General features: G+C 32.4%; 2 protein-coding genes across 13 annotated transcripts; one reads left to right on the plus strand and one right to left on the minus strand.

Annotated features, from left to right (window-relative positions):
• Nucleotides 1-7,562: 7,562 nt before the first annotated feature.
• Nucleotides 7,563-11,513, plus strand: LOC103487790 (protein NDL2). 2 transcript variants are annotated; one of them, XM_008446263.3, is made up of 11 exons: nucleotides 7,563-7,902; nucleotides 8,430-8,529; nucleotides 9,049-9,146; nucleotides 9,396-9,484; nucleotides 9,658-9,718; nucleotides 9,852-9,938; nucleotides 10,021-10,098; nucleotides 10,346-10,402; nucleotides 10,539-10,594; nucleotides 10,740-10,875; nucleotides 10,980-11,513. In XM_008446263.3, the coding sequence occupies exons 1-11, from the start codon at nucleotides 7,843-7,845 to the stop codon at nucleotides 11,199-11,201; spliced, it is 1,044 nt and encodes a 347-aa protein (XP_008444485.1). In that variant the 5' UTR covers nucleotides 7,563-7,842; the 3' UTR covers nucleotides 11,202-11,513. The 2 variants fall into 2 exon arrangements, with proteins under 2 accessions (XP_008444485.1, XP_008444486.1); XM_008446264.3 differs by having other exon boundaries at nucleotides 7,888-7,902; nucleotides 8,430-8,533.
• A 116-nt stretch (nucleotides 11,514-11,629) lies between these two features.
• LOC103487789 (homeobox protein ATH1) lies at nucleotides 11,630-17,074 on the minus strand. Of its 11 annotated transcripts, XM_051082446.1 has the most exons (10): nucleotides 16,649-17,073; nucleotides 16,436-16,533; nucleotides 15,407-16,055; nucleotides 15,085-15,276; nucleotides 14,280-14,351; nucleotides 13,677-13,833; nucleotides 12,606-13,606; nucleotides 12,171-12,526; nucleotides 12,025-12,085; nucleotides 11,630-11,941 (listed from the first exon to the last, which is right to left on the minus strand). In XM_051082446.1, the coding sequence occupies exons 7-10, from the start codon at nucleotides 13,512-13,514 to the stop codon at nucleotides 11,810-11,812; spliced, it is 1,458 nt and encodes a 485-aa protein (XP_050938403.1). In that variant the 5' UTR covers nucleotides 13,515-13,606; nucleotides 13,677-13,833; nucleotides 14,280-14,351; nucleotides 15,085-15,276; nucleotides 15,407-16,055; nucleotides 16,436-16,533; nucleotides 16,649-17,073; the 3' UTR covers nucleotides 11,630-11,809. The 11 variants fall into 11 exon arrangements, with proteins under 11 accessions (XP_050938403.1, XP_016900074.1, XP_016900072.1 ...); XM_017044585.2 differs by lacking the exon at nucleotides 15,407-16,055; XM_017044583.2 differs by lacking the exon at nucleotides 15,407-16,055 and having other exon boundaries at nucleotides 15,085-15,281.
• Nucleotides 17,075-18,474: the final 1,400 nt, after the last annotated feature.

The following is an 18,474-nucleotide window of genomic DNA, read 5'->3' on the forward strand; positions in this document are numbered from 1 at the left end:
TCCACGTTATAAACTTGTCGTTGTTGTCACATCGATGTTAGATGTTGCGGTTCAAAATATTCTATCAACAAAATCCAATATGGGATTGGTTTAAATAATTTATGAATATGGTTCTTCTGTGTGTTCAATTAAAATAACTCATAACGTATAACCATCAAAATGTGGTTCCACTTACTTTAGTGTCAAATTTGCAGTGATAGACATTGCAACATTAATTCGACAAACACTAAATTGGTGTTTGGTAATATTATTGCTCCTGTTTGGTTCAATGTTTTTTAGTTTCAATAAAACTCATGTTCCAACCATTGCAAAAATCTAATAAAAGAAAATTAATTTTGGTTTTTGTAATTTGACTCAATCATTGTCGCATACTACAAACTTTCGTATGAATCATCTATGTTAATGTTAACCTATCTTGCTAAACTTACATTACAAACGTACGGTGATACGTGATACACGACTTCATACAAAATTTCTTTTCATTTTTCGATAAGGTTTGTCTTGATTTTACTCTGTGTGTTTTTCCCAATGTTTATTGGCAAGTCAATAACTACTTGTTCTACGCCAAATATCTGTAGCCACAAAAAACGAATCGTTTTGGGAAGAAAAAAAGTAGAGAATTTGTCAAATAAAATTTCATAGGAAAAAGTTGTTGGGAAGTGAAGTTCGCAAAGCAGAGGCAGAGGAATAATCACGAAGTTTTGGGCCTACACTCTGCCAACCGTCGCTTCTTGAACGGCCCGTAATCCAAGTACGATTGGGCTACAGCCAGGCCCATAATTATTTCTATTAGCAAACGTTTTTCATTATTGTATTAAATCAAACCATTATCACAATTTACTAAACTTAACCTAATATTTGAGTGCTCTTTTTAATTTAGTCAATTTTGTTTACGGGGATTTTAGTGCAATTAATGGTTTAGCGTTAAACTAATCATTATTTTCATTTAATTCTATACTTTATGTCATGGAGAGCAACGAAAAGTTCGACTATATTCTTTTGACACAATTTATTTGTTTTAATATCTAAATTTCGTACAAAAAAATCAAGTGCATGCAATTTTACCATGAAGTGTGAAGTTTTTGTACAAAACTACAACACAACTATATATCATCAACCAAAATATTGAATTAGTTTTATTAAACTATCAACCCTCGTTTCTTAACGTGTAGATAACAAATCTTCTTTGCTACAAAGTTAACATTCAAGAACGGAGAAAGTAGATCCTTATGAAGTACATTCCCCTGATGTCAAAATTAATATTATAAGCTTTCGTCGAGGTGTTACTATAGGACTAATAATGTTACATAGTTTAATGGCAGGAGAAAGAAATTGATATTTTTTACTATTAATTTATTTATTATTAGCCCATCATTTAATATTTTCTCTGAAGCCTAGAGACGTGAGTGTGAATTGAATTGTCGGCACGTATTTTCCTCTTCACAGAACCTTTTTTTTTTCTCTCTTTCTTATTTAATGATTGGCATCTCAAAACAGGGTTTGATAGCAAAATAATGAAACTTTAGTCAAAGTATAACAAATTTTATCAATTTTCCTCTATAATTCTATTTTTGCTGTTTATAAAAAATTTTCATAAAAAGAATTTGGTCTCTCGAAGAAAAAAACACTCGAAAATAAGTAGTGTAAACATTTTTGGATGGTTTATTGTAGACCTTATAATTGCACTGTTTGGATTTATTTTTGTAATGTTTTTAAAATCATAGCTTCAAACGCTTTTTCAAACTTAATATTAGAGAATCGTTGACAAAAATTAAGTTTAACTGACACTTGTATATGTTGATAACCAACCAAAATGTTCGAAGTTCAAATCTCCAATCTAATTTTTGCTAAAAAAAACTCAATATTAATTCATTTAAACTAAGGAAGAAACAATATTTTTTTGTTTCTACGTTCTAAAAAATTTCACACTTTTAGTCATTAAATTTTATATTTTATTCAAAGCAAATCGATAAATTTCAATATATTACATTTTTTCCATTTGTGTATGATTTTTGTTTCAAGTTGACCCCTCGAATTTTATAAGCTACACTTATTACTAAATACTAGCTCTAATGGTTAAAGTTGTTAGTCTAGTACTTTAAACTTACTATTTACTACAAATTTTTGAATTAGCAAAAGAATTAATTAATTAACATAACGTTCAACCTTAAATATTAAAAGCGTATTAAATGAAAATCAATATCAAACTAATAAATTTTGGAACCCACGTACTAACATTTCAAAATTTAAAAGATGAAATCGTATGGTTTTGAAACTTGAGATCTAAGTTGAAATATTTTAAAATCTAAAAACTAAATATAAAATGATGACATTTTCAAATATAACAAAAATCATTTAACTATCGGTGGTCTGGATCTAAAATTTAACTATATATTATAAATATTTTAAAGAATTTGGGTGTTTACAATAATTTTGTATGAAAAATGAGGTAGCGAAAAGAATGAAAGAAAAAGGGTTTGAAAGGTGTCGGTGGAGGATTGAAATTAGGGCAGTGGTAACATAATGGGGGTGGAGGGGGGAAGGAAGAAGAAGCACATGTGAACGCGATAGCCGCAGCAAAAAGAGCGCCAAATCAGAGTTAAAAAGAAAACTATTTCGTTTTTCATTTCATTTATTTTATTTGATTTTGGGCAATCAATTTTCAATGCTTTTGTTAAGGCCAATCACATGCTTGCTATTGGCTATTATTACATTTCTTTTTTCCTCTTTCCAATTCCCCCTTTCCTTCTAAAACTTTATATGCCTCTACTCTCAATTAATGTCATTAATTGTCCCCCCCATGCCTTTAATTGCTTTCTCACTCTCTCATTTTCCCAAAAAAAAAAAAAAAAAAAAAACGAGATATTTATCGATCTATTTGAACTTATTTCATCGAGGTTTTATATTGTTTGTCGGTATAGATATAGATCAGATTCTATCTTATAAGTAGCGCGAGGTTTTCTAAAATGTGAGATTCTTAACATAGTATTTCGAAATGTTGTCTCTTACGATTTTAATTTAACGTTAATTTCTTTTTATTGAATCGAATATTCGTTTGGGTTTTATGGACTCTAACACCATGTCTGATAGTATGAGACTCTAATTCAAAACTAATTGACAATGAAAAGAGTAATCACTTTAATATCTTTTAAATCTATCTTTGTTATTACATCGTTTGATTGGACTTGGATTTTACTTAAGTACTTTTGATTTTTTGGTTAGGTTGGACATCGTTTTTTTTAAAGAAAAAATTGCTTTTTAGATATTAATGAGTTCACATGACACGAGTGAGAGCATATTGGAAAATAAATTTATAAGTACGTTTAATTTTAGTATAGTTTCTTTTTAGTATTATGTTAATTCGATATAGCATCCTAGTAAGGTGCCTATGAGTTGGAAAAAAAAGAGAGAGAACTTTTGGATATTTATCCATTTAGGTGGATTTAATTACATTTCCAAATTAAAAACCATATCCATTGGAATTCTAAGTTTCGAGTAAATTTAAACTCACAATCAGTGACTAGTCGTTTGATACATTTAAATTAATAGTCACTACCAAAACATAATCGTTAGCTTAATTGATATGTGAGAAAAATAATAATAATAATAATTTAAAATAGACAAATAAAACAATATGATATTTTCAAAAATTACACGATGTTAAACATATTTATAAAATATAATAAAATTCGTTATAATTTGTAAATGGTTTTATTTTTTCCTATAAGTAAATGTCACTGACAACAAATTATCGTAATATATTATTATTAATTATAAGTAGAAAAATAAAGAAATAACTCAGATTTATACTAAAAAACGAGTAAGAGATATTAGGAAAAGTTTATAGTATGACTATTATAATACATACCATCAAATATTTATTATATGGATTATAGATCCTATGCGATTTTTAATAATTGCTTAGGTGACTAACAATAAATAAATATAGTACTAAAAATTTCCTCAACAAATTAAGTTGCCAGAAAATAAAAGATGTGTATTAATTAACAATCTGGGCATGTTGTAGTGTGTTTAAACATTTTTAATGCATTGTGTTATTCTAATTTAATCAATGTTTTAATTACTTTATTACTTGAAGAAGAACATCTTATTAGGTATGATTTATAGTCAACTTATTAAATGTTATTATGAATTTTGCGACCATTATTTAAAGAGGAGAGTTACAAATGAATAACGTAACAATCATAATCATAACATGTTTTCCATTTCAAGTAACATTAATATATAGCAAATTAAAACTATATATTTAATATATATGGTAGCTTATTCACGTAGAAATTTATCGATAATAAATATTGTTTATGGCTTTGCTTGTAAACGTTGAAATTAATGTAGACAGATAGCTATCGACTACATTCAAAAAGTCCCCAATGTAATTATTTTTCTTTTATTTCTTAGAAAATAGGTTACATGCACAAGCAAGCTAGATGGAAGAAGACAAAAATAGTAAATTTATTACATTTATTCTTATTTATTTCTCTCTCTCTCTCTCTTTCTTATCATATAAATATTTTAGAGAAGTTATAAAAATAGTAAATTTATTACATTTATTCATATTTGAAAATTTTGCTATAGTTTATAAATATTTTTCTATTTTCTTTTTTATCCATCTTCCCGTATTTTATATTAACTAAAAAGTCACCTACAATTTTAAGAAAGAAAAATGGATTTAAACAATTCTAAAAAAACCTTTTTGATTATTGAAAAGGAAAAACCAATCAACATAAACAAGAGAATCAAAATTTAGCAAAAACTAAAGTAAAACAGAAAAAAAAAAAAAAAAAGGAAAATTTAAATAAAATTTAATGTCTATGATTCTAGAACTTTCCTGAACATTTGATGTAACAGTGAGAAAATTTTAGTATTGACCATATTGTTTAATAACAAATAATTAAGGACTAAATCTAAAGATCTTTTAGAAGAAAAAGAAATAATAATATTGGAAAAGGATTTTGGTGTTGAGTTGGAGTGGAGCTATTAATGGTTGTTGTTGATGGGGGAAGGATATTAGAACCTTCAGTTCAAATGTTGCTTTTTATTTTATAACATAGTTTTCTTCATCCTCAGTTTCTTTCTTTCTTTTTTTTGGTCATGGTTTCTAGTTTAAGGAAAGAATAATAACATCACCTAACTACACTTTATGGTTAAATATTAATTTTCCAACCTTCAAAATCATTTGTCATTTGGTAAAATGTGTTTACTATTAAATAACTAAACACGTGACACATGCGTGCTGTTTTTTAAAATCACCATTTACTGCATTTGTTTTTTTTTTTCAACAGTATATAAAAATGTTTTGTATAAATTAATTTTCAAGATGTTTATTGTTGTTATTAAAAACTATAAAACATAATTAATCATTAAAATTTCATTACTCAGTTTCAATATGATTTAATATCTATCTACTCGATCGCTCCTAAGAATATGTTAAACTTAATTTTTTATGTCGATTTTTGTTGCTTAATGAACATCAAATTCCAAACTTAGTTATTTCGTTGAAGAAAGAAAAAATCAAGTCTAGCTCGATCAATTCACTACCCTTAATTTCGTGGGACCAGTACATGGAAAAATACAAAGTTCACTACTTGCTTTTATTCAAACATAAATAAATATAATAATATATTTACACTTCGAAAAACATTTAATCACGTGTATATTACATATTGTCTCAGATTCATTGTTCAACAAAATAATAACTAAAATTTAAACAATTTAAAGAAGTTAACCAGCTTTAACAAATCCAACTCTTGAATGAAAATTGTCTTATGATGTTCATTTAACGAGTATAACTAAAATTAAAACAATGTAAGATACTACATTCAACATTTTTGCTGGATTGATTTTTTGTTTTTTACTTAAAAAGACAGAAACACTTAGATTAACGATACGTTAATACGATCAAGAAACATGTGGTTTAGATGCATGTCATCATAGTAAAATTAAATTTATGAAAACAAACCATTAAAATTACAACTGTAATATCAAATATGATGCAAAAAAAATCAATACAATGAAGTTTGGACTTTTCAACTTAAAAGAACTTTATCGAACGAACAAATGAAATTCCTCCACGTTTTATATTCCAAAGTTGTATATCACATCATTTTCCAATCCCTAGTGAAATATATATGTGGGTATAAAACAAAATATTGTCTTTTATCTATTTATTATTATATTTGATCAACAATTCCTTTCTCTCAATATTTCAAAAGAAAAAGAAGAAGAAGAAGAAGAAGCATTCACTTATCTTTAGTGGACCAAAATTCCAAAACAAAATAAAGCATAAAGAGAAAAGAGGATAAGAAAATGATAACATATTATATGCTTCCACTTCTCTCAACATATTATGTGATGTTATGTTTATATTACCTTTACTTTTTTACTTCTTGTATTATTTTATTCCAAAGATAAATTTTTTTGATCACATTCCTTAATTAAAATAAATATTTTTTTATTAGTTTATACAAAAAAATTGATATTGTAAGTCAAATCTCCAAAAAGGATCTCAACAATATTTCTTTTAAGACAGTATAAGGGGTAATAAAAGTTTTTAGGATCGACAAAAGATTATTATCTTAATTCTATAAATAATTGAAAATTTGTTGTTACTATTTTTCTCTTCAAATTTTCATAATATTTCATCGTTGTTATTTATAAAAAACATTCGCTCAAGCAACACCATATACATGAGAATATTACAATAGTTCGGTTGCGTTGATATCAGTTGAGCTATGTTTTTATTATAATTTACTGAAGTGGGAGATACAATCTATCACCCTCCCATTTATAGTAAACAAAATCATCTTTTGATTTTAGAAATAAATTTTCTAGAAAGTTCTATTAAAAAGGCAATAATTTATATCCAATAAACTAAAGAAATCTATTTTAGCAAGAAAATATGGTATTTAATAACGAACTATACTATAAAAAAAAGAAGAAGAAGAAGAAGAAATCTTTTTAAAACTTCAATGGTGCAACAATACCATTAAAAACTCAACTGTATTTATGCACAATATTCAACAAAAGAAAAAAGAAAGAAAAGAAAGTTAATTAAAGAAAATTAACAAAAACAGAAAGTAATTTAAAAACAAGTAGATCCTCTAAATTTATTTTCATTAAATCCACTCCCTACTTTTAGGCAATGCAATAAATAACAAAAATACAATACCATATTATAAATGGAATATTTCAAAAAAGAAAAAGAAAAAAAAAGGGGAAAATCTCTCCCCCAAATTCGTGACACATTATATATATACTTTATAATATAAATGATTACGTTACTTTAAATAAACGCAGAAACAAAGTCTGGGTCCCATAATAAAAATACACTTCCCTTATATTAATTTTATTTTATTTTCATCTATTCCTAGTCAAAGCTTAACTACTTACTATTTCCCTCTTTATTACTAATTAAAAAATCAACGTGAATAGACGAAAATCGCCCTCCTTCGTGTGGTAAGGGAGCACGTTGCTGTCAAAGGAAATCGTGGGTATTTAAGTAATTTAGGACGAACTGTCGGCTTCCTAACCATGGTTAATCCAACCATGGTATCGGGTTATAGTTTGTTCGTTACAGGGCGCTCGTGAGGTTTCTGTCAATGTGCGATGGAAGGGGAACGCGGCGTCGGTGACTCGTCTTGACTCGGGCGATTCGGTGGGACGAGTTGAGAAAATTTTCCCCAAATAATGTAGTGGTGGAATTGTTGAAGAGATTTGGTGGTATATAAAAGGAAGAAGAAGCATTCTGTGTATTGAGTAGCGAAGAAGGGAAGGAGGATTTAGGGGAAGAGAGAGAGGTGAGAAAATTAGGAAAGAAGGGAAATGGGGGATTCAAGCGACTCGGTTTCGGTGGATATGGAGTCGATCTCTTGTGGAGGAAAGGTACCTGCATTTCCTGTTTATTGTGTAAATTCGTCTGATTTCATGTGTTTGAACACTGTTCTTTGTTTGCTTTTTGAGAACATGCTGGGAAATTTGGATTGAATTGAAACATGGGGTTCGTTATGTTTTTTTTTATTGGATGAATTTGTGTTATTAATGATCGTTTTAGACGGAGGTAATTAAGGTTTTTGGATGTGCATTGTTGATTTTAGTTAGGTTTTTGAAGGGTAATCGCTGTTGATTTTCGTTCGAAATTCAACGGTCTACCAAAAGTGGATGGATGTTGGGATTTTTACTAGTTCAGAAATACATTTTGAATTTGACTAGAAAAACTTTCTTTAATCTATTTTGTTGTTTGCGTCTTCAACTACGAATTTCCTTATATTTAAGCTTTTGTAATTCCGTTTTTATGGTAGTTCATTATATTGTTCTATACTACTTGCCGCCTTTTTTAGGTGCGTCAATTCTCTAGTTCAGATGATTACGTATGAAAATTAATATTTCTTCAATCAATTTTTTTTTGGCAGGAGTATCTTGTGAAAACCTGTTATGGTGTTGTTTCTGTCACCGTGGTTGGAGACCTGGACAAGCCAGCTCTAATCACTTATCCTGATTTAGCTCTAAATCGTGAGTATGTAGAATGCGTCATGTAAATTATTATTGAAAACATGATTTTGAGTGCAGAAGTGGAGTCTTTGAATAAATTTAGGCACAGTTTGGAGTTTAAGGTTGATTATATGGAGTTTTTGTTTTAAATTTAACATGCTGAAATTTTTGGAATCCAGAATATTGGTTATTCTTACCTCTATTATCTACAGTCCTTTTGCTGGTAACATCTTCCTTTTTGGCTAATTAAAAAAAAAAAAAACACTTGTTTTGTTTTCACCCACATAATTGTTAAATCTTTTAATAGTAGCTTTTGAAATCCATTATTTTCATTAGACAAGCTTATTCTTTGAAAATAGATAAAAAGAAGTTATTAAAAGAGGACATAGCTATCTGAAATAGTGAAATCTAAGGTTAATAAATTATAATATGGGCTTAAAAAGAAATGATTTTATGGCTATAACTTTGAATTTTTTTTTTCTTTCTTTAATTTTTTCCTGTTACCAATGTTTAAACGTGTTATGTTTTATTATTTACCAGATATGTTCTGCTTCCAAGGATTAATGTTTTGTCCAGAAGCTTGTTCGTTATTGCTTCACAACTTTTGCATATATCATATCAGCCCTCCTGGACATGAGGTTTGTATAATGGGCATGTTCTAATATCTCTACTAATGTCATTATTTTTTTTTCACACACACACACACACATAAAATAAATTACTTTGTACGAGTGAGTTACTGTTTAATTGATGCTATGTGCAAAATAATCTACAGTGTAACTTTTTTTATTTTGCTTCAATGAAACTGAACTTTCCAACAAGTATGTTGTCTTTTTTTACTTCCACATGAATTCTTCTCATAATGGGACCTTGTTCAAGAGTTGCAGTTAGGAGCTGCTGCAATTTGCCCTGATGATCCTGTACTTTCTGCAGATGACTTAGCAGATCAAATTGCTGAAGTTCTTAACTATTTTGGGTAATTCGATATTCCTTTTGGCTATCTTCAATTTTTTATAACTTAGACTTTTTTGAGTTCAGAATTCCACTGGTCTGATGCTTTGATGTTTTATTTGTTTTACACGTGAGCTCTATCCGAAATGAATTTTCACGGATCTGATGACTTACTCTTCTTCTTTCCCTTTCTCCCAGACTTAGTGCTGTCATGTGTATGGGTGTTACTGCTGGGGCATACATCCTCACTCTCTTTGCAGTAAGTTTTCTCTTTGTTCACCATGCACGTGATTACTTTATCCTCTTCCTTCCCCCCCCCACCCCCCACTGTATTTTCTTTCAGTTCCTCTTGTAAACTTTTTTCATATATTGATTGCACTTGTTGGTGGCAGATGAAGCACAGACATCGTGTTCATGGTTTGATATTGATTTCTCCCATATGCACAGCGCCCTGTTGGACAGAATGGTTGTATAATAAGGTCGTCTTTCTGAACGAAAGAACTACTACGATCATCTTCAGGTTTATTGGAATCATCTTATCAACAGATTTTCCATATGCAGGTGATGTCAAATTTGCTTTATTTCTATGGCATGTGTGGTGTAGTGAAGGAGTTGTTGCTAAAGCGGTATTTCAGTAAGGTAGGTCTAAAAATGAAAATTGCTTCGTTTTCAAAATCACCATGAAACTTTTTTTCCCTTCAAAACCAATTTGATGATATGAAAATTGCATTTTTAAAAATGTAAACTTTTAAACTCTTTTTTTCCCCAACTTAAACACAAACAGACTGCAGGTTTACTTGCACAAACTCCAACTCTCTTACTAGATTTATTCTTCCCCAGCTGAGTTTGATTAGATATTTGTACTCTGCTGGTTGTTTGGTTGTAGGAAGTTCGTGGTTGTTCTCAAGTACCAGAGTCCGATTTAGTTCAAGCATGCAGAAGAGTGAGTGCTACAGCATTTTCATCGTTTTCTTTTATCAACTTTAAACTGCCAGTTATTCCAGAGTTGGAAAACTTGACAGATTTTAAGAGTTGAGCATTGTTTGATCAAACATTATGCTCATTTTCTGTTTCTACAGTCACTTGACGAGAGGCAAAGTTCAAACGTCTGGAGGTTTCTTGAAGCAATGAATGGGTAATGCATCTAACTCCAATCTTTGAATTTGTGCCTGACAATTGTTGGGGTACTTTTCCTCTACACTTCTGATGTGAAATTACAACAGTTAGAAGATACGTGGGGTCCAAGGCCCTCCTGAACCATTTTTTTTTCTTCTATGCAGGAGACCCGACATTTCAGAAGGGTTACGGAAACTAAAGTGCCGTTCGTTGATATTTGTTGGGGACAGGTCCCCGTTCCATTCAGAGGCTCACCACATGACTATCAAACTAGACAGAAGATACAGTGCCCTAGTGGAAGTATGTTGAACTTTCTTTTTTCCTTTTTGGAGATTAAATATACATGAAAATCATAAATAACTTTATACAACGATGAATTAAAAGGGGCTATTCTCACATCTTAGGTTCAGTCATGTGGGTCAATGGTGACGGAGGAGCAGCCTGATGCAATGTTGATACCTATGGAGTATTTTCTCATGGGATATGGCATGTATAGGCCATCTCATTTTAGCGTCAGCCCGAGAAGCCCCTTGAGCCCTTCTTGCATAGCTCCCGAGCTTCTGTCACCAGAAAGTATGGGATTGAAGTTGAAACCAATTAAAACAAGAATCTCCTTGCAAGTCTAGAATGACAAGACGATTAAAGGAGGCACAGCATAAAATAAAGATCACTTTTTGTATTTATATGTACTGCGAGGAGTTGGGACAGTTTTTTTGTTTTTTCTTTGGCAATCCATCAGTTCGTGAATGAGAGGTGTGGGTGTGAGGTGTAGATAAAGAAGGAAACAGGATATTTCATAGCGAAAACTTCTAGGCAGAAATCAGAAATTGTCATTCTTTCATTTGTAATCAAAAGAATTAGTTGATGAGGAGGGCGCCATTCTCTGTAAATCTCAGAATTATTTATTTTCAATAAATAAATAATGTTTTTAGATTGAACTTCGCTTTTTGATCGTGATTTCTTTTACCTATTCTTTTCGGAATGAAGTTTGTGATGAGGTTTTTCTCTGCTGACTAATTGCATTTTATTTTGTCCATTAAGATGTAGCAAGGGATGCGACGCTAAAGAAATTCTTCAGGTTAAATTGTTCCAATTTGAATACCCCAAAAGAATATATAGTTGGAATTCAATTCAGTCTAACACAATTTTCTAATCAATTAAAGTGCCATACAATGCTCAATACTGCTCATCATTTTCACAGTTCGAGCCATATCTTCTCACTGCTAGCTAATGCTTATCTAGGACAATGAATTCTTTCGATTCCTTCCTCATTTTGACTGGATTTTCTTCTGCTCATTTCAGCATACATTTCCTCAATCATCGGTTTCCACAATCGGACACGAGCATTGATGAACCAATTAGACACCTGTCCAAAGTCCAGAATAGCAGAAGTCAGTAAAAGTGACGAGAAATCATGAAAGTTGAAGGAAATATTGAAGCAGCATGAACCTGATTTCTAGTTAATCCACTTTTTACTGCAAGTAAATGCTTCTCTGTGTCCTTGGGGTACCTGAAAAAACACCAACGAACAAACATTCCTTCAACTTATTTTACATATCTTCAAAAAGTAAACCAGATTTGTTGCAAAATCTTACGGATGGAGAAAATTTTGAAACATCCATGCCCTTAGAACGGAGACAGACTTTTCAGGCAAGCCTCTCTGTGGCCGCCATAATTGATTATCTTTCCTTTTCAACTGCTGGAGAGCCCACTGCTTCTGTAAGAATGTTGCCTCAAAGGATTTTTCCTTCTCCTTGGTGCACACTGCGTTAGAATGCTTCCCAATAGCAAAAATACAACTGGTAATCTTCTCCCTCAGGTTTTTATACACCGAAGTAATCGTCTGGAGAGTATATCGAGTATGCAAGCGAGGGTCCAAATCAGTAGCAGCATGAAACGCAGAAGTAACGGTATGAATCTCATCCAAGCATCGAGTGTACCGCTCATCAATCTGAAACACTAACAAGTTATTCAGTATAAGAAGAGTACAAAGATCAAAATCAGAGAAACACTATATTTATTTAACCAACCAATTGTAGTAGAGTCAACAGATGGGACTTCTTGGCATCAACAGACAGATTTTGCCATTCAGGCTCCATTTGAGAACTGTATCTACCAGTTATATCAGAACCATATTCAAACGTTGCATCATCCAGGGAACTTGATGAGAAGGGCACAAACCCACCTACAGTAGTTGAATGACTAACTTGATCTGAACTTTCCAGTGGATAGCTTGCAATTTGAGAGAGTACATCTTGAATGATCGAAAGATATCTAGATCCTGCTATTGCTCGGGAAAGGCGAACAGAACTACCACATCCATAACTTAGAGAGAGGTCCCTAGAGCTGCCTGAATTCAGATTCGAGGCTAATTCTGTGCTGTTCAAGCAAGGCTGAGTAGCACCAGAAAAAGTTAACTGTGAATACTGGTCAAGGAAATCGGTTCCTCCACTGAGAACGGGTTCGGTTGTAGCAAGGCTTAGAGAAAGCTCATTCCATAATTTGGAGTTCATAGTGTTAGATGACATCCAGCCATTCTGGTGCAGGTGTTCCATGGACAAGACAGTCTGGGAATCGGATGTTTCCGGATTCTCCCCAGAAAGTTGCTGAATACAATGAAACCTATCGCTTTCCCACTTATTATTTACATTACATAGAGACTCATCACCTTCACAGATCAGAGAACTTGCAAATGAAGAATTTGAAGCATTAGAGTAACTGTGCAAGAAGCACGTTCTATAGGTTTCTAATTGCTGGAACTGTGGGTCTGGAAATGCTGAATCTTTTGTATTTCCACGAATATCATTCACCGGAGCAAGAGAGGTAGATTGAAAGAGAGAAATAGGAATGGCTACTGCCAATTGATTCTGAAACTCAGCATTACCAGAGGGACACAGACAAGCATCTCCCATATCAATTCGTTGCAGGGCAGTAGACATTGGAGAACCTCAGAATGCCAATTGATCAATATTAGCACTTGTAAGGGCAGAGCATCTAGATTCCCGCAGATTTAAAAAGATAGGAAATCCAGCTGCAATATTACTTTGTTCATTAATTGGACATATCAACTGAGTTCTAAAAGCCAAGAGGCAGAATCTCACCTACAACAATAGAATTTGGGTTTGCCATATCTACCAGAGCATTCATCAAGTCATCTGCCCACCGATTCTCTTTGTAGACGATAAACTACCACCATTCTTAATCCCAAAGCAACAGCTGATATTAACATACTCGACTCGAACCACATTTACTTTTTAGCTGCGATTTCAATTGCATTTATAAGTCAATAGCATTATCAGATTGTTTCGAATCAAACAAAGAATGAACTTTTCAGTTGAATGGAAAAAGAAATGAACTTGCAGCTCAATCCAGACATCCAAATTCACATACCACTAGAGACAGGCTATGCTGTATTATTATCATCTACAGTGTTGGAAAGGGAAATTAGAAGTTGTAAGATATCCAGAACCCACTGCCACAAGAATGAAAATCATGCTACGTCTAAACCAGCCAAAAATTTATGTTGACAAGCCATACGCTGAAGATTTACAATTTATTTTGACACGCAATGCAAAAGAGGGAACAGGCATAACATCATAGAAGACAGAAGGAAATAATGGTCCACATCAAAACTCACTCCGTAAACCACCAACCAGAACATAAACATTGAGCACTGATTAGCACAAAATGACAAAGAAACCAACCTTCCATTTGATGAATCTTTGTCATCCTATATAGGATGAGAAACTTAGAGTGAAAGCCCCACACCAAATCCCCTGAAAAAAAATGACTGTGGTCCTCAATTTCTAAACAAATAAATGGATGTGATGGCTTAGCGAAGAACTCTAAACCTACAACTTATAAAACGAATAAAAACTGCTATACTGTTCACTGCTTAATGGTTCTTCACTCACAGGTGATCAAAGACAACTTAAAAAAGAAAAATGAGAAGATTCAAAGAACTTGATTTCTTGTTTCTCCAGAAAAGGGTGCCATTGTGAAAGATCAGATAAAGTGGAAGAGAAGCTTTGCTTTTATAGAAAAAAACAAGGGGAAAAGAAGTAATAATGACTGGTGCTGTATTCCCACTTTTCCGGCTTCTGCCAAATCACAACAACATAAAGCCGATGGTAAAAGAAAAGTGATACAAAATTTTGCATGAAAAAAGGAGAATGGAATAGCTTCAAGCGCTCAAACCCCGAGAAGCTTAAGTTTGGAGCATTGAACGGCAGGGAGATGTATAATCTCAATCTCTGTTCTCAAACTTTAAAGCTAAAATACGTACAGCTCTGGAAAATGAATGACACTCATCTCAGAGAACCATTAAAAGGAAGAGAGAGAAGGTGAAGAGGCAAAAAAGAGGACTCTGCATGAAGGTGGAGATGGAGGAAATGGACCCACTAAATAAAGATAGAAGGAAGTATCAGCCGCACAAGAGAAAACCAGGGGGTGGAGAGCAAGAAAGAGAGGGAGAGAGACCATAGCTCTTGGGATGCAGAAACCACTCACTCTTTGTTGCAGGCTTTAAAGGGCCCATGCCCTTCCTCTCTGTGCCATCTCCTTTGTCCTGCTCACAACCTCTTATTATCTGATCCACTGCAATCATCATAATCAAAATATCTGGATTCTCTCTGTTGAAACTCCTGTTCCTGCCAGGTCTTCTCAGCACCATTTTTTAGACAGAGTTCCTTTCTTTTTAAGCTATTCTGAACAAGAAAGCCAAAGTGATGAGAAGCAAGAGTAAATACAGTAACAAAGTATCACACTTTCTCTTCAGAATCAAACAACTAAGAACTTAAGGCAATCAAATGTGAAAAAAGAGAGACTTTACTGTTTCAGCAGTGTACTTCTGAACAGATATAGTCTCAGAGAAGGCGAGAGAAAAGAGCCTGAAAATGATGATGCAAGCAAACCAAAACTGACGAGAAAATCTTGTGGGATATCTTTGACAAATTTAATGGCTCGCAATAAAAACAGCAACCATCAGCTAGTTTTGGGTGTATGCATTTCTTCAACTATCAGACCAACCTTCCTTAATGTTCGTATTCGAAACATTATGGTTATTCATTAAGTAACACCAGAATGATGAAACAATGCAATTGGATAGCCTTCATTTCTCAGATCATGATTCCATTTTCCATTACCATTGCTTCTTAAATCTAGAGTTCTGCCATTGGATCTGATGTGATACAACCCAAACTTTTCCCCCCACTCTAAATCTTTTCTCTGATTTTTCTTTAGAGCTCTGACCAAGTAGCGATAATGGGATCTGGATACTGACCAGAAATAACTAGAGGAAATGATGTGGACCTAAAACCTCAATGTTGGTGCAACACTTCCATCTAGCTGTTATTAGAGAGAATGCCTTCTGGCTTTTGCCTTTTTCTCTGCACTGCAGGCTTGGTAAGTGAAACCATTAAAAGGGTTTAATTTCTAACCATCTCAATTGTCTCTCTGAAAGTACTAATCCAATTTCTGTCCTGTCAAGGTCGACTAGCATTTCAGGTTCAAGAAGAAGTTCCAACCAAGACATCTTCCTCTCATAAAGTGGGCTTTAATAATTACTCAAGTAAGAACAGAAAGTGAAGGTTCTTTCTTAATGAAGAGTCTAATATACAATATGCTTCAAAGAGTACGGTTCTTGGAAGGTTAAAGAGAAAATATATTTTTCACAGAAAAGACAGTACATTTATTAAAATCAAGTGTAATTATCATTCAGCTTCCACGTTGGATAATAAAGAAACTCAAACCTCGAGATTGATTTTCCAAGAACAAATTCTTTGACAGCACAATGACAAAAATGAAAAAAGAAAAAAACTCAGGAAACTAAAATTAACAGTAAATATATGTATTTTCTTACCACTACCACATGGTTGAGTGTGAAAAATTGAGGTTGTGGGGTCTGTTCCTTGCTTGGTTTGCCTGCAAACCCAAACAGAGAAATGCTGGCAATCCACACTGCAAGACAAAATAATTCAAATTCAATGTCTCTTAGCTTAGCTCTTTTTCCTGACCCATTTTTTTGGTTTCACATACTGTACTGCTACTTCTAAAAGAGAATACTGATTACTACCTTTTTCTTCTCTACTTGGGTTTTGCTTTTTGTGTATTTCAGAACCCAGAAACTGGAATTTCAATTTGAAGAAGCAAACAATTTTGACAAACAAAAAGAGGGGTTTCAAGGGTTTTGGGGTTGTGTGCCTTTTCTAACAATCTCTTTCGACCCCCATTATTAAAGGGAGAAAATTGAAGGAAAATGGAGAAGGTGAGAAAGGTTAAAGAGAGGTTCACATTGGGATTCAGAGAGAGGTTCAATGGTGGGTCGCCAATGTCCGGACCTCTCCATGACTCAGAGTCAGTGTGCTCAGTTTTGAAAAGACATAGAGACCAATCAAAGTTCAAACCAACCAATACGGGGTTTCTCCTTGGGCTTCTCATTATCATCAAAATTATTTCAGTCAAAATACCATCTTGGTTTGGAACTGCATAATGAATTTTTCAGCCTAAAATAATACACAGTTATCGCACAAATATAACTCAATTGATATATAATACAATATTTGATAACGAGCATACCAAACATGAGTTGACATGTGGTTTGAGAAACCACAGTTAGTACATTAGTTTGTTTTAATTGTTGTATCTAAACTCAACTTCATTTGAAGAGTAGTATGCCACACTTTGAATTCTAAAGAAACTTGTTTTTTTGCCTTGTTATCTTTTCTAAGGATAAGTTGTACGGATGTAGAAAAGTACCCTTTTAACATTTCTTTTTCCTTTAAAAAAAAGAAAAAAGCCTTTTATTTATAAGGTCCCTTTAGGCTTTAGCAATAAAGTGAAAATATGGATGTGAAAGGTCTTCTTTGTCCCTAATAATTAGCATTTTTTAGTGCATAGTACTATGATATGTTTTAAATGACTCTTGTCTCCATTTTGTCCCAACTTTTCTAATATTCTAAACATTAACTCTTCTTCTCAATTTGTTTTTTCTTTTTTCTGAAAGAAATCAATGGTGCATTTTGAGTAAATAAAATCATTCTTTTCCATAGGTCTTGTGGCCAACCCACCCTTCAAAGTTCAAGGATTTATATGATTTTTAGTTTAAGAATTTATTACATATAATTAAAAGAGGGTGTTTTTAAAATTTTGAACACGTAAGTATTAGTGAGTTAAGTTTGTGATCTAACCAAAGACAACAATTATAATCAGTAACAAAATATTTTTTGAGGAAATAGAAATAAATTATATTAGAGTGTGAATCTTTGTCGGTAGACTTCACATTATTAAATCTCAAAATATCTATGCTTTTCTCATTTTATGATTTGTTTATAAATAAAATTATTGAGAAAAATAACTATATTCGTTTGTTTGTGTTCTAGAAATCGGTTGTGGATTGTTTGATTTGTTTTTGGTAGTGTATGAGGGAGAAGAGTAAAAGATAAAATTTAAACAAAAAAAGATATATATAGAAAATATAGTTAAGTCTATCCACTACCAAAAAATTACCTTTCTTTTACATACCATAAAGTAAAATCATTTAAGCTATGCTATGTAAATATCATTATTGATATCTAGAAATTTTGACCAAGTTTGCAAATTCACCGCTGTTTTCTGTATGAATTACAGGATTTGCCCACTACTGCCTTTTCATGTTCCGGCCCAAGGCCTACTTGTTAAACGCGGCCCATTTATAACTCGCGAAAGCAGCCCGGCCCAAAACGTAAGAGTTCGAATATCCATTTTCTTTTAATATACACATATAACTTTGATACGTGGAGGATGATCTTTAAGCTATACGACAGGGACGTCAGTTCATGGTGCACTTCAATGCCAAAATGTGAGAGCAATTAAATTACAGTTTTTGTGGACAGAGAGAGAAATCTAATAGAATGGACTTGT

This window comes from Cucumis melo, chromosome 3 (assembly GCF_025177605.1).
Source record: "Cucumis melo cultivar AY chromosome 3, USDA_Cmelo_AY_1.0, whole genome shotgun sequence".
Taxonomy (NCBI): domain Eukaryota; kingdom Viridiplantae; phylum Streptophyta; class Magnoliopsida; order Cucurbitales; family Cucurbitaceae; genus Cucumis; species Cucumis melo.